Source organism: Zalophus californianus, chromosome 3 (genome assembly GCF_009762305.2).
Source record: "Zalophus californianus isolate mZalCal1 chromosome 3, mZalCal1.pri.v2, whole genome shotgun sequence".
NCBI lineage: Eukaryota > Metazoa > Chordata > Mammalia > Carnivora > Otariidae > Zalophus > Zalophus californianus.
Window position 1 is genome coordinate 151,402,817 of NC_045597.1, and position 16,165 is coordinate 151,418,981.

Genomic DNA, 16,165 nt, shown 5'->3' on the forward strand with positions numbered 1-16,165 from the left:
TAGCTACCACTGGTCACCATGCAATGCCATTATGCTACCATTGACTATATTCCCTGTGCCGTACCTTTTATCCCTGTGACTTACTCATTCCAGAACTGGAAGACTGTACTGCTCACTCCCCTTCACCCATTTTACCTATCCCTCCACTCCACTCCACTCCCCTCCGGCAACCATCAGTTTGTTCTCTGTATTTACAGGTCTGTTTTCTGCTGTCTGTTTATTCATTTGTTTTTTAGATTCCACATATAAGTGAAATCATATGGTATGTCTTCCTCTGACTCATTTCACTTAGCATAATACCCTCTAGATACATCATGTTGTCACAAATGGCAAGATCTCATTCTTTTTTTTTTTTTTAAAGATTTTATTTATTTATTTGAGAGAGAGAGAATGAGAGATAGAGAGCACGAGAAGGAAGAGGGTCAGAGGGAGAAGCAGACTTCCTGCTGAGCAGGGAGCCCGATGTGGGACTCGATCCCGGGACTCCAGGATCATGACCTGAGCCGAAGGCAGTCGCTTAACCAACTGAGCCACCCAGGCGCCCCAAGATCTCATTCTTTATGGCTGAGTAATATTCCATGCAATGTGGAAGGATTAAAACAGCAGTTTCAATCCATCTAGCAGTTCTGTATTTCCAGCTTGCCAAATGAGCCATCAAGTCACAATTCTAGAATGAGTTTCACTCATATTTGCAAGTTTGCAACGTCTATAGTCTTCAATCTTGAACTATAATTCCCTTCAATCTTGAACTGTAATTCCCTAGGAAACTATAACTCCCTAGAAACTATGGAAAGAAATTTCTCTATTGATTGGGATGGAGATACATACACACACCCCATTTCAGATATATATATATATATACATATATGTACATATATATATATATATATATTTCAGATATAAAATATTAGAAGCTAACTGATGCGGGGAATAAAGCCAGAATCTGTCAAATTCCTTATTAAACACAATATATCATTACAATGTATAGAAATTAAATCTTGAAGGCTTTCTCTCTGTATATTTATATTTAGCAAAACTCTTTAAACTTCTTAGAGGTTTTCTCCCATCTCCTTTTATTTAGTATAGAACTGCACTAATATAGTAGCCACTAGACAAATGTAGCTATTGAAATTAAATTTCTTGCTCACACTAGCCCCATTTCAAGTTCTCATTAACCACATGAATAAACCACTCTAAGTAAACCTGATTTGTAGAATTTTAGACTTAAAGAAGTGAGAGATATCCATTCAATCTGGCTCACTGAGCTAAATCAAGTAGCCTTTTTCCCCACTCCTACTTCAAATACATCGTAATTCTATGAAAAAAAAATTTTTTTAAGATTTTATTTATTTATTTGAGAGAAAGAGAGAATGAAAGATAGAGAGCATGAGAGGGAAGAGGGTCAGAGGGAGAACAGACTCCCTGCTGAGCAGGGAGCCCGATGTGGGACTCAATCCCAGGACTCCAGGATCATGACCTGAGCCGAAGGCAGTCGCTTAACCAACTGAGCCACCCAGGTGCCCGAAAAAAAAATTTTTTAATGTACATCCAAGTTCAAAGCCAAACAAAGGAAATCCACCAGTGCCAGAATAAACTCAAAATCAATAGCTGAATGAAGCTACAGCCAGTGACTATGAGTGAACGTGTATTTGATTTGAGTCAGAAATAAATTCTGGCCCACATAACTTATGAAATGGACTACCTGCATAAAAGTTCATCCTAGGGAGCTACTAGATTCACAAAACATGACTAGAAAAACTATCTGCTAAGCCAGGAAGTGAATAAATTCCTTCCAAGAAAGGGAGAGAAAAAGCCAAAGAAAGTGGATGCTCAAACAGATAATAAGCACCACCACTACCACAGAACAAAAAAACAAAACTCCCCTAACAAATTTGTAATAGAAGTAATATCTGTAAGTTGGTAAAAATGTGCCTACAAAATGATTATACTAAAAATTGAAAGTTTAAAAGCTTTCCTATGGACATCAGAAATAAGACAACATATAATCATTCAACATTACAATAGAGATCCCAGCCAAAATATAAGAAAAGTCATAATATAAAGACTGGAAAGACAGAAGTGAAAAAAAATATGTACAGATGGTATAATTGCCTATGTAGAAGCACCAAGAGAATCTACAGAAATATCATTAGAATAACAAATTTCAGCAGGGTTGCAGGATATAAGAACAAACTCTAAAATCCAAAGCACTTCAATATGCCAAAAACAGTAAATTATAAAATGTAACAGTAAAATTACCATTAAATGTACTAATAAAAAAAGTAAGCTACCTTAGAATAAAACTTTAAAAAAAAGGCAGCAACAACGTTATGGATAAAGTTACAAAACATTATTAAAGGACATAAAAACTCAAATCTGATTAAAAGTTCCAAACTGATTTAGGGTGATAGTTACACAAGTTTACTAAAAGTTATTGAATTATATATTTGAAGTGGGTGAGTGTTATGGTATGTAAATTATGATTCTGCAAGTTTTTAAGTCTGCATAAGTAAAGAGATATGCCATATGCATAGATAGGAAGACTCAATATGAAAGATGTCAATTCACCCTAAATTAATCTATAATTGTCATTCCAATCAAAACCTCAATGGAATCTTCTGTGGAGCTGGAAAAAATAATTCTAAAACTCATATGGAAGATCAAAAGCCCAAGAGCAGCCAAGACGATTCTGAAAGAAAACAAGAGCAACTTACACTGCCAGATAGAAACATATCTTAAAGCTGTAATAAGGGAGTCACTGTAGTTTCATCATTAAGTACAAACAGACCAGTGAACAAAATAGCCCAGAAACAGACCAGGTCGCATATAAGAACTTGATATATGACAGAAGTATCATTAAAATCAGTGAAAAAGGCATGAACTTTATAATAAAAGGCATTACAACATCTGGCTTTCTAGCTGAAAAATAAAAAGTTAAATGATGTCACATGCAAAAAACAATGCCAAGTATATTAAAGACTTAGAGTATAAAGAAGCAAAATATCGAAGCTATTAAAAGAAAATATGAGAACACCTTAATAACCTCAGTGTTACTAAGTGGGTTTTTTTAAATGCAAAAAAGCAGAAATCATATAGGAAAACAATGGATACATATCAACTCATCAAATAAAAACGTGTATATACCAAAAGATAAAGTAGCAAAAAGAAGTGTTCTTATAGTACATATAATCTACAAAAGTGAGGAATCCAGAATATATAAAGACCTATACCATCAGTAAAAAAAAGACAAACAATTCAACAGAAAGATGAACAAAGGATGAGAAGAAAATCTAAATGATTATTTAACACAAGCAAACAACTTCTATCTCACCAATATTCAATGAAATGCAAATTAAAGTTACAATAAGATATCAGATGTGCAAAGTTTACCACAAAAAATGATGGAAAAGACATGCAGAAAATAGTCTTATGTTTTAGAGAAGAATCTGGAAACAACTGAAGACATATAAAGTATGATCCATTCATTCTGTTTCTATTATTTCTAGAGAAACTTTTGTACATAGACACTGAGAGGATTTACATAACAATCGGTACTAGTAAAAATTTGAAATAACCTAAAATGTCAATTAATGTAGAATAGATAAGTCCAGAGGGGTATATTCATAATACAGAATACTATGGAACAGTTACATTCCATGTTATTAAAAACAACTTTGAGGGGCGCGCCTGGGTGGCTCAGTCGGTTAAGCATCTGCCTTCGGCTCAGGTCATGATCCCAGGGTCCTGGGATCGAGCCCCACATCGGGCTCCCTGCTCAGTGGGGAGCCTGCTTCTCCCTCTCCCTGCTGCTCTCCCTGCTTGTGTTCCCTCTCTGTCAAATAAATAAATCTTGAAAAAGAAAAGAAGAGAACAACTTTGAGTGGTATATACAGTAAAATATTACTTATATAAATTTCAAAAACAAAGTAATAGCATTTTTGTTCATAAATATGTAGCAAAAATACTAAGTATGGTCTAGTAGGATACACTAAAAATTAATGACAATGGTTACTTCTTGAAGAGAGATAATGGTTGCTTCTGGGGAGAGAAAAAAATGGCACTGAGGAAAGCAACAAAGTGTACTGAAGTTTAAAACCTGTAGTATTATAGTTCTTTCAAATAAATTTTAAAACATCAAGCAAAAATAAAATATTAATGTCTGTTCATTCTGGCTGGTGGGAATGTAACTATTTATTATATTATTCCCTGCAATTTAACATTTGAAACACATTTGATAAAAAAGTACTGCTTCACTTCCAGTGAAATCTGGAACATCAACTATGAAGACACTTTCATCCCAGAGTTCCTCAAGAATTAAGAAATGGTATTTCATTCTACATAGAAAACTGAGGCCCAAGTTTTTTGTTTTCCAAGAAAGCCAGTCATATGATCAGAATCCATGTTTTCATATTGATTGCAGGACAAATAGTAATTAAGTATAGCTTACTAATATTAAAGTGTGAATTGTCCTGCAATGAGCCGAAAAATCAGCTTTACTTATGCCTGACATAGTACATAAAAGAGTAAATAAGAGTGTCTACTGATAACATTTTTAACAATATTGTGCAGCTCATTTCTTGATTCCATTTTCAAAGCTCTCAGTGGAACACACGTACCAATGGCATTGTTCAGCATATATTCTTCTCTAAAGAAATCTTGAGCTATCTTCTGGTTTGCCTTTCCAGCTTCGGAGATCGCTACAAGAAAAAAAAAAATGAAGGAAAGATTACAAATTTTTTAAAAAGTGCTTTCTAGTGGGGCGCCTAACTGGCTCAGTTGGTAGAGCATGCCAAATCTTGATCTCAGAGCTGTGAGTTCAAGCTCCATGACGGGTATACAGATTACTTAAAAATAAAATCTTTAAAAAAAAAAAAGTGCTTTCTAGTTAATACAAAGAGAATAAATTTAAGATATTATGATATTAAATCCTGGGGAAACTCTAGAATGGTTTGTTAAAGTTTTGAAGTGTCCATGCCACAGACACAGTTAGCCCTAGATCCATGGTCCAGTGTCAAAACTTAAAGGCAAAAATTCTTAAGGACTTCTTAAAAAGTGTTATACCTCATTTAGAACTTATATATTGTCACAAAATTCATTTTGACTCTTTTCTGTAGCACCTGAATAAATATTTGCTGGATATACATTTCAATGGTAATATGGCTTAACACAAAGCACATTATACATACAGAAAAATATAAGTACATGTGTGCATGTGTGTACATACACTCCCAGCTCTACAGTATATTCCATCTAGTCAAGCATTTCTGCCACATTCATTTCACCATAAAACATTTATCGAGCATCTACTGTGTTCCTATTCCAGTCAATAGTATGACTACTATCAAACAATTCTCTTCCATACAATGCAAGCTCATATGCCTTCCTGTCTTTACATCTTAGGAGAATTATCTGTTAAAATACAAATTAAAATATAAACATATTTCTTCTTCTATGGGAAAGAGTTACATAACAATTGTTGACTACAGATTTTTAGCCTTCAAAATGTTCCAAATGTTCACTTCTTTTCCTGGTTTTTAAAAGAAAGATTTGGTATCTATTTTTGTCCTTCTGGGGATTTCACTGATATACGTACACCCCCAAACCCTCATCTATTGTTTCTTATTCAGTCCTTACCACTACTTAGCAATTCTAAAAGGACAAGAGTGCAAATTATATTGCCTATGGAATGAAGCTCTTTTACCTCAAAAATCTTTGATTTACTCTTTTATTCTAATCAATTAATTCCACAGAAGTTAAATAAATTACATTCATAATCGCATTTAAAAAATTTTTTTCTAAGTGCCCATTTATCATCTTGGACTATGATCTTTAAAACAACTAAATTTCCTGGAATTGAAGACCACTGCTTTATACACATTAACTAAAATAAATCTGTAATTTGTAACTGTATTTCTAAACATCAATATAAAGTTACACCTATATGCAAAAATAGCTCACAGTTAGAAGCTATAAACAATACATAAGGCTCTGCCCATCTGTAAACTGACAAGTTCACAGACCCAACTCCAGAAGAAAGGTTAGAAAGAAAGGTTAGCTTCATGCTGGAAAACAGTATTTTAAAAAAATATTCATGTTGTGGGCAAAACAAATCCAAACACAATTCGGTTAACAAATCTAAGCAATTAAAAAATTTAAGAATTAAAAATAGAATAAAAATTGGGGCGCCTGGGTGGCTCAGTAATTAAGCGTCTGCCTTCGGCTGAGGTCATGATCCCAGGTTCCTGGGATCGAGCCCCCACATCGGGCTCCCTGCTCAGCGGGAGGCCTGCTTCTCCCTCTCCCACTCCCCCTGCTTGTGTTCCCTCTCTCTGTCAAGTAAATAAGTAGAATCTTAAAAAAAAAAAAAAGCAAACAAAAAATAAAAATAAAAATAGAATAAAAATTGATAGAATTAAAACATTGGGGAGGGTATGTGCTACGGTGAGCGTTGTGAATTGTGCAAGACTGTTGAATCACAGATCTGTACTTCTGAAACAAATAACGCAACATATTTTAAGAAAAAAGAAAAAGAAGAAGATAGCAGGAGAGGAAGAATGAAGGGGAGTAAGTCAGAGGGGGAGATGAACCAGGAGAGATGATGGACTCTGAAAAACAAACTGAGGGTTCTAGAGGGGAGGAGGGTAGGGGGATGGGTTAGCCTGGTGATGGGTATTAAAGAGGGCACATTCTGCATGAGCACTGGGTGTTATGAACAAACAATGAATCATGGAACACTACACCAAAACAAATGATGTAATATATGGTGATTAACATAACAATAAAAAATTTTTAAAAATCACAAAAAAAACATTAAAATTCAGTTACTTTAAATTTAATAGGTATCTGAAATTATATCCTAAATCAAGCTTGTTTCTTCCCATTCCAAATATAATGGTTTATGTAAACTTGTAAATTTGGAAAATAGATCAATCCAAACCATACTGCCTTTAACACAATACAAAAAAATATATTTATATGTGTATAGAGATACAGAGATATACACATACACATATATATAGACACATACAGATACACACACACACAAAAAAAAAAACAAAGAAAAATCCCTCCCTGGACTCTATCAGTTCCATAACAAACAAAATACAAAATGCAAAAACAGTTTTCAGTATATACAAAATAAAGACAACCAGTGGTGAGAGGTACATGACTTTGATCCTGAGACCAAACATTTCTTCTCTCTTTTAATAGTTAAATGTATACAGATTGACCTAAAGAACTAGAAAAGAAAATCTTTTTATCCCATCTCAGCATGTTTACTTAAACACCTGTGAAAATGTATTAACAACAGGATGAATTCTATAATTAAGTCCATTCTTGCTTTGGGATCATGCACTGTGGGAAAGCACGGGCACAGTCAAGGAAACACATGAAGGAATGTCGTATTTGGAGAACGACAAGTCAGATTGTCAGGTTATAAGACAAATTAAACTGCTGAACATCAGCTAACCTAAAATAAAAAGTGGACTCACATAGCATAACAGGACATTTTGTTTAGGATGATTCGGGGAGAAAGAGAGGATATATGAAGGGCACATACGTAGTTTAAAAAAAAATGCTATTCTCATTTTTCTAATATTTAACTACAATGGCTAAGTCATTATAACAAAAAAAAATTCTTAAATGTAAAGCAAATTACGAAGTATTACAAAAATTTCCTATTAGTTTTATCAGTCTATTGGAGGGAGGGAAACATTTAGGTTGGGGGGGTAGTTTTTACCTCTGATATCACCCCCAGCACAGAAAGCCTTTCCACCAGCTCCTTTTATAATGATCAGGAAAGTTTCAGGATCTTGTTCCCAATTCTATCCAAAAGAAAAAGATGGTAAAAGCATATTATAAATACAAACTACAAAAAAATCTATATGCATATATATGCATATATATGTACATATATACATCTGTATAGATAGATATGTATCAATACATATAAAGTACCAGCTTTATAAAGTACATCCAGAAGAATGGATCCCAACCTCATTTTCTTTTCTGACATAAATTAGACTATCTCAACAAGTTGCTAGATGAATACATTTTGTGATCCAAATTGCATGATGGCATCTGAAATCTTTGCCATGACAATTTTGATACCAAAATGAAAAAAATATGGGCTTAAAAATATGTTACAGAAGCTTATATATCTGGTGAAAAAAAACAGAGCAAGAACCTTTCTATTGTGGTGATACAGGGCTCTGTCCTACTAACAAATTTATAAGCAATCGAGTGAAACCACTTATATTGATCAAATCTTGAAGTGATTTGAGGTTGGTAAGGACAGCTAATAAATAAGCAGGATGAAAGAGTCAAGAGTCAAGAGACCCAATGGAAATTCAAACAACAAATTCAACAACAATAGACTAAAAAATCAACAGGAACTCTATAAATTCTACACTTGTGAATAGAAATATAAACCTACTTGGAAGAGATGTAGCTGGACAGATATGGCTGTCCAAAAGGCTAATGCAATATTGGACTACATTAACAGAAATACAGGATTCTAACATGGAAGTTTCTACTTTCCTCCACTATGGTCTAATTCCAATCCAAAACACTTGGCTTATTTCTCTTTATTACATTTAAAGACATACTATATGGTGTCCCAAACAGACACAACAGTATGGAAGAGAGACTCATCAAATGAAAATTAAGGAACTGGTAACCAGGGGAGAGGTAGTCTTCGTGGCTGACCATGTGAGGTACACTATTTCATTTCCTCTCCACAACAGTCCTGTGAGATATAATCATCCCCATTTCACAGCTGAGGAAAATGAAGAACAGAGAGATTAACACTGCCAAGCTACACAGTTAATAAAAAGAAATCCAAGTTTTAAATAAAGTCGGACTGTAAGTCATGCTTTTCCACTGCACCATGTAGTTCACTTAGACTAGAAAAGCTTATGGCCTTCTCTAAGATAGGCTGGCCAAGCAGTTCAAAAACAGCTGACAAAAAAGCTGTCACATGGGGACGATGGGGACGCCTGGGTGGCTCAGTCAGTTAAGCATCTGCCTTTGGCCCAAGTCATGATTTCAGGGACCTGGGAATGAATCCCACAACAGACTCCTTGCTCAGCGGGGAGTCTGCTTCTCCCTCTCCCTCTCCCCACTGCTTGTGAGCTCTCTCTCTGTCTCAAAATCTTAAAAAAAAAAAAAAAAAAAAAAAAGCTGTCACATGTAAGGAGATTGGATTTATATACTCATATCCCAAGAGGCAGAATTAGTACCACTGGTTAAAAGGTCAGAGAAGTACAGTGGCAAAACACAGAAAGAAACGTGGAGCTATGTAAAAGTGGAAGGGGCTATCTCAGGAAGCCATGAACTCTGTCACTAGGGATGCTCCAGGATAATCACACAAGGAAAGCACGGAAGACAAGAAAGCAACAGGGCTTGGGTGCTGATCCCAGATATTCTATGGAAGGGAATACCAGAAATGTTCTATTGAGATACACTTTTAAAAGGATCCATATAATTTCTTTAGGGAAATCACAAACCTTCAGCTGTGGATAAATGTGCCGAATCATACTAACATTCAGTGCATTTAGGAACTTTGGTCTGTTTAGTGTTATCACTCCTGCACAACCTTTTCTTTCCAATAGTACTTCTGCTGCATCCGTGTGCTTAGACATTCTCTGTGTAAAAAAAAGAGTAACTTTAGGATAAAATGCATTAAGGTTTTGTCACAAGCCAACATCAAACCACATACAGGTATACCTCAGAGATACTGCGTGTTCAGCTCCAGACAACCACAGTAAAGGAAATATTTCAATAAAGTCAAATGATTTTTGTTTTGTTTTCCCAATGCATATAGCAGTTACTTTTATGCAATACTGTAGTCAATTAAGTATGGAAGAGCATTATGTCTGAAAAAACAATGTACATATATTAATTAAAAAGTAACTTATTGAGAGGAAGATGACGGAGCAGGAGGATCCCTAGGCTCATCTTGTCCTACAAACACAACTAGATAATAATCAAATCATTCTAAATACCCTAGAAATCAACCTGAAGACTGACAGAACAAACTCCACAACTAAAGGAAGAGAAGAGGCCACATTGAAGAAGCAGCCAAGTTAAATATGCAGTAAAATATCATTAATTTTGGAAGTCTGAACCTGCTTGATAATTATGTTAACCTTGCTTTATGACTGAATAAAGCTGACATTCCGAAAAGAAAAAAAGTAATTTATTGCTAATAAATGCTAACCATCATCTGCACTTTCAGTGAGTCAGATTCTTTTCGCTGGTGGAGAGTCTTGCCTCAATGTTGGTGGCTGCTGACTGATCAGGGTGGACGGTACTGAAGGTTGGGGTGGCTGTGATAAATTCTTAAAATAAGACAACAGTTAAGTTTGCTGTATTGACTGACTCTTCCTTTCACAATTTCTCTGTAGCATGCAATGCTGTCTGATAGCATTATACCCACAGTAGAACGTCCAAAATCCTCTCAAACTCTGCTGCTGCTTTATCTACTAGGTTTATGTAACAGTCTAGATCCTTTGTTGTCATTCCAACAATCTTCACAGCATCTTCACAAGTAGATTCCATCTCAAGAAACCCCTTTCCTTGTTCATCCCTAAGAAGCAACTTTTCATTCATTAAAGTTTTATCACGAAATTGCCAGAAATTCAGTCACATCTTCAGGTCTACTTCTAGTTCTTTTGCTATTTCCACCATTTCTGCAGTTATTTCCTCCACTAAAGTCTTGAACCCCTCAGTCATCCATGAGGGTTGGAATCAACTTCTTCCAAACTCCTGTGAATGCGGATATTTTGACCTCTTCCCATGAATTATGAATGTTCTTAATGGCATCTAGAATGATGAATCCTTTCCAGAAGGTTTTCAATTTACTTTGCCTAGATCCATCAAAGAAATCACTCTCTATAGCAGCTATAGCCTTATGAAATATATTTCTTAAATAATAAGACTGAAAATCAAAACTGCTCCTTCACCCAGGGCTGCAGAAGAGATGCTGTGTGAGCAAGCTCCATAAGAGCTCTTGGCTGACCAGGTCACTGTCAACTAGCAATATTTTGAAAGGCATCTTCTTTTCTGAGCAGGCTTCAACAATAGGCTTAAAATTTTCAGTAAATCATATTGAAAACAGATATGCTGTCATCCAGGCTTTGTTGTTCCATTTATAAAGCATAGCAGATCTAGCATAATTCTTAAGGGCCCTACGATTTTCAGGATGGTCAATGAGCATTGGCTTTAACTTAAAGTCAATAGCTGCATTAACCCCTATCAAGAAAGTCAGCCTGTCCTTTGAAGCTCTGAAGCCAGCCACTGACTTCTCCTCTCTAGCTATGCAAGCCTAGATGCATCTTCTTCCAATAGAAGCCTGTTTCAACTATACTGAAGATCTTGTTTAGTGTAGTCACCTTCATTATCTTAGCTAGACCTTTTGGATAACTAGCTGCATCTTAGACAGCAGCATTTGCTGCTTCACCTTGCATTTTTACATTATAGAGATGGCTCCTTTCTTTAAACCTCATGTTACTAACCTCTGCTAGCTTCAAACTTTTCTTCTGCAGGTTCCTCACTTCTCTCAGCCTTCACAGAATTGAAGAGAGTTAGGGCCTTATTCTGGATTAGGCTTGGATTAAAAAAATATTGTAGCTGGTTTGATCTATCCCAACTAAAACTTTCTCCGTATCAGCGAAAGACTATTTCACTTTCTTACTCATGTGTTCACTGGAGTAGCACTTTTAATTTCCTCCAAGAACTTTTCCTTTGCATTCACAACTTGACTGACTGGTGCAAGAGGCCCAGCTTTTGACCTATGTTGGCTTTTGCCATGCCTTCCTCACTAAGCTTAATCATGTCTAGCTTTTGATTTAAAGTGTGAGGCATGTGACTCTTCCTTTCACTTGGAGGCCACAGTGGGATTATTAATTGACCTAATTTCAATGCTGTTGTATCTCAGGGAATAGGGAGGCCTACAGAGAGGGAGATAAAAGAACAGGAGATCGATGGAGCAGTCAGAACAGACACATTTATTGATTAAGTTCACTAACTTATATGGGCACGGTTCATGGTGCCTCCAAAACAATTACATTAACATCAAAGATCACTGATCGTTGTTCACCAAAACAATAGTGAAAAAATGTGAAATACTGTGAGAACTACCAAAATGTGACACAGAGACACAGAGTGAGCAAATGCTGTTGGAAAAACAGCATCAATAGATTTGCTCTACTGATGCAGGGTTGCCACAAACCTTCAATTTGTAAAAAACACAGTATCTGCAAAACACAATAATATGATATATGCCTGTACATCGATGCAAATCTTTCACACAATGGTAACTCATCAAATGGATTCCTAGGTACTTCCGACAAAGATTTCTAAAATTATTTAATTCTGTAGATAAGCAAAATATACATACCAAAGGTATATACACAGTATATACAAAGTATACATAGTAATTAAATCTTTTAATTTTTGAACAAATGGAGTCAACTGATTTATAATAGAACCTAGTCCTAGAATTACTTGAACTATGAATAATCAAGACAGTATGTTTACAATGCTACCCACTCACTCTGTTCGTGGACACATACATATTTACATATAGAATGTATCTTTAGATAGATACACAAGACACTGCTAAAATGGTTGCCTCCAGGAATGAAAATCAGACATATGAGAGAGGGGTGGGAAGACTTTTTGCTGTATGGCCCCATTGAACTTTTTGAATTTTGTACCATATGTATTTACTACTTATTCAAACCAATATTTTAAATATTTAAAAAAAATAAGAGTAATAAATTAGATTTAAAAGGTACCAAGCCATTTCCAGAAGGGAATTTCATTAATAGGCTTCATTCCAGGGGACTTCCTTATTTGACTACAGGGTCCTCTGAACCCCTGTAATGATCCCACATGCGTGGGGGAGTTGGGAAGACAGGACAACATGCATATACGTGTGCACTGACAGCAGCCCCTATTTCCTGCTAAACCATACACTGGCTTCATGGAACACTCCAGAAGGTTTTAAGGAACGGTTTTCATGAAGGCAGGCCCAGAGAGCCATGAGCATCTTTGTTCTCCCACTGGAAATTCAACTGTATATAAGGAAGAGCAAATGTTAAATCATTTAAAGAGAGCTGTTTTTCATAGTTTCCAATACATAAATTTGTTTCAGTACACACTGTTGTAAAACAGTGTTTCTACTTATGTTCTTATACATCTGTTGTTGTGTTTATTCATCCTCCAAGTTCTGACTTTTAGAAATAACAATAAGTCTATTTTCTAATCTGTTAAAAAAAAAAAGTACTAAGCTATATGACTACTTTTCTTACCTTATTGGTACCCCCCCCCCAAAAAAAAGTGGTAAAACTACACACAAAAATCACAAAAGAAACCAGACCAAAAGGGATACCAAGTCCACAAGCAGACAAAGCCTTCCCCAGACTTCACTCTCACCTTCTCTTTCACAGTCCGACTCTACCAGCTGGAAGTGCCTGGCTTCTCAGATTTTCTTCCAAGTTCCTACTGACCCACTTGTGGTCTGACCCTCCAACTCCTCCTCAAGACCCTTTCATAGCTTCTGTCAGTATTGTGGAAGATCTTATTCCCATTATCTTTTATTCCATAAAACTGTAGGGGAGAAAAAATAATTTTCCCTCTACCCTTCCAGGTTCTTAGCTAAGAGCTCCCCTGTAATAAAGACAGATTAACAGTAGAAAATTTTCATTTCTTAAGGGGGCCCCACAAAGATGTGAGACCCAAAGGCAGCCAAGCAACAGGCTCATAAACCATCCTGAGCTAAGGAAAGAAACAGGGTCTGGGGCTTCAAAGGGGTAGGAAAGCAATTCACCAGGAAGTAAAAAGAGCAAATGTTTAGTTTAATATTTAATATTTGTTCTGCCACGCAGATAAGTCTTAAATATAAAAAAGTTACACTATGTGTATCCCTACTATCTTCCTGGTACAATCCTCCTTTCTAATTTCCTTCAGGCAGTTGAGAGGGAGGGAAAAAGTCTTTCCAGAGTCTGCTGGATCTTGATTGCCTTCAACTCAAAATAATTCACATGCCAAAGTGACAGATTTTAAGGGTGGTATAATCTGCTCCCCTCTGAGACTCTTCTTGCTTCTTGAGGTGGGCCTGTATTGCTATATACTTCTCTCTTATGACCACTTTTGCTGCATCCCAAAGATTTTGGACCATCATGTTTTCATTTTCATTTGTTTCCATGTATTTTTTTTATTTCTTCTTTAATTTTCTGGTTAACCCATTCATTATTTAGTAGGATGTTCTTTAACTTTCATGTACTTGTGGTCCTTCCAAATTTTTTCTTGTGGTTGTCTTCAAGTTTCATAGCGTTGTGACTGGAAAGTATGCATGATATGATCTCACTCTTTTTGAACTTGTTGAGGCCTGATTTGTGACCCAGTATGTGATCTATTCTAGAGACTATTCCATGTGCATGCAAAAAGAATGTGTATTGTGCTGTTTCAGGATGAAATGTTCTGAATATATCTCTGGAAGGTCCAACTAGTCCAGTGTGTCATTCAAAGCCATTGTTTCCTTGTTGATTTTCTGCTTAGATGATCTACCCATTGCTGTAAGTGGGGTGTTAAAGTCCCCTATTATTGCATTATTATCGATGGGTTTTCTTATGCTTATAATTAATTGATTTATATATTTGGCTGCTCCCAGGTTGGGTGCATAAATATTTACAATCGTTACATCTTCTTGTTGGATACACCCTTTTATTATGATACAGTGCCCTTCATCTCTTGTTATAGTCTTTGGTTTAAAATCTAGTTTGTCTGATGTAAGTATGACTACTCCAGCTTTCTTTTGATGTCCATTAGCAGGACAGATGGTTTTCCATCCCCTCACTTTCAATCTGCAGGTGTCTTTAGGTCTAAAATGAGTCTCCTGTATGCAGCATATAGATGGGTCTCATTTTTTTTATCCATTCTGATACCTTATGTCTGATTGGAGCATTTAGTCCAGTTATATTCAGAGTGATCATGGATAGATGTGAATTTAGTGCCATTGTATTACCTGTGAAGTTGGTGTTTCTGGAGATTTCTCTGTTCCTTTCCAGTCTTTGTGGCTTTTGGTCTTTCTTTCCCACTTAGAGAGTCCCCTTTAATATTTCTTGCAGGGCTGGTTTAGTGGTCACAAATGCTTTTAGTTTTTGTTTTCTGGGAAACTCTTTATCTCTCCTTCTATTCTGAATGACAGCCCTGATGAATAAAGTATTCTTGGCTGCATATTTTTCCCATTCAGCACAATGAATATATCATGCCACTCCCCTCTAGCCTGACAAATTTCTGTGGAGGGATCTGCTGATCACATTATCTATCTTCCCCTGTAGGTTAAGGATTTCTTTTCCCTTGCTGTTTTCAGGATTCTTTCCTTATCTCTGTATTTTGCAAATTTTACTATAATATGTCTTGGTGTTGGCCTGCTTTTGTTGATTTTGATGGTTCTCTGTACCTCCTGGATTTGGATATCTGCTTCCTTCCCCAGGTTAGGGAAGTTTTCAGCTATAATTTGCCCAAATAAGCCTTCTGTCTCTTTTTCCCTCTCTTCTTCTTCTGGGACTCCTATGATACGAATGTTCTTAAGCTTTATTGAGTCGCTGAGTTTCCTAAGTCTACATTCGTGATCCAATATTTTTCTTTCCCTCCTCTTTTCAGCTTCATTTTTTTTCTTTTTTTTAACGATTTGAGAGAGCACACAAACATGTGTGCACATGAGCAAGAGGAGGGGCAGAGGGAGAGGGAGCAGACTCTCCATGGAGCAGGGAGCCCAACACAGGGCTCGATCCCAGGACCCCGAGATCATGACCTGAGCCAAAGGCAGCCACTTAACCAAATGAGCCACCCAGACACCCCTCAGCTTCATTATTTTCCATAATTTTATCTTCTATATCACTTATTCATTCCTCTGCTTCTATCCTGTGGTCATTACATCCAGTTTTGCATCTTGGCTATAGCATTTTTTATATTGGCCTGACTAGTTTTTAGGTCTTTTATCTCTTTAGTAAGAGACTCCCTGGAGTCTTCTATGGTTTTCTCAAACCCAGTTAGTATCCTTATGATTGTTCTTTTAAATTCTGGTTCAGGCATATTACTTTTATCTGTTTTTATTAGATCCCTGGCCATGACCTCTTCTTGTTCTTTCTTTTGG

General features: G+C 36.1%; 1 protein-coding gene across 4 annotated transcripts in view; it reads right to left on the reverse strand.

Moving 5' to 3' along the window:
• The window catches only part of HIBCH (3-hydroxyisobutyryl-CoA hydrolase), a 103,996-nt gene that overhangs the window by 65,087 nt on the left and 22,744 nt on the right, over positions 1–16,165 (reverse strand). For 3 of the 4 annotated variants that reach the window (XM_027590658.2, XM_035726552.1, XM_035726553.1), the window contains 3 exons: positions 9,507–9,644; positions 7,739–7,823; positions 4,617–4,697 (listed from right to left, as the gene is read on the reverse strand). In XM_027590658.2, the coding sequence (XP_027446459.2) occupies positions 4,617–4,697; positions 7,739–7,823; positions 9,507–9,644 (304 nt within the window). Of the gene's footprint in view, positions 1–4,616; positions 4,698–7,738; positions 7,824–9,506; positions 9,645–10,219; positions 10,331–16,165 lie in introns of those variants that run through there. The other variant, XM_035726551.1, reaches the window with a different exon arrangement.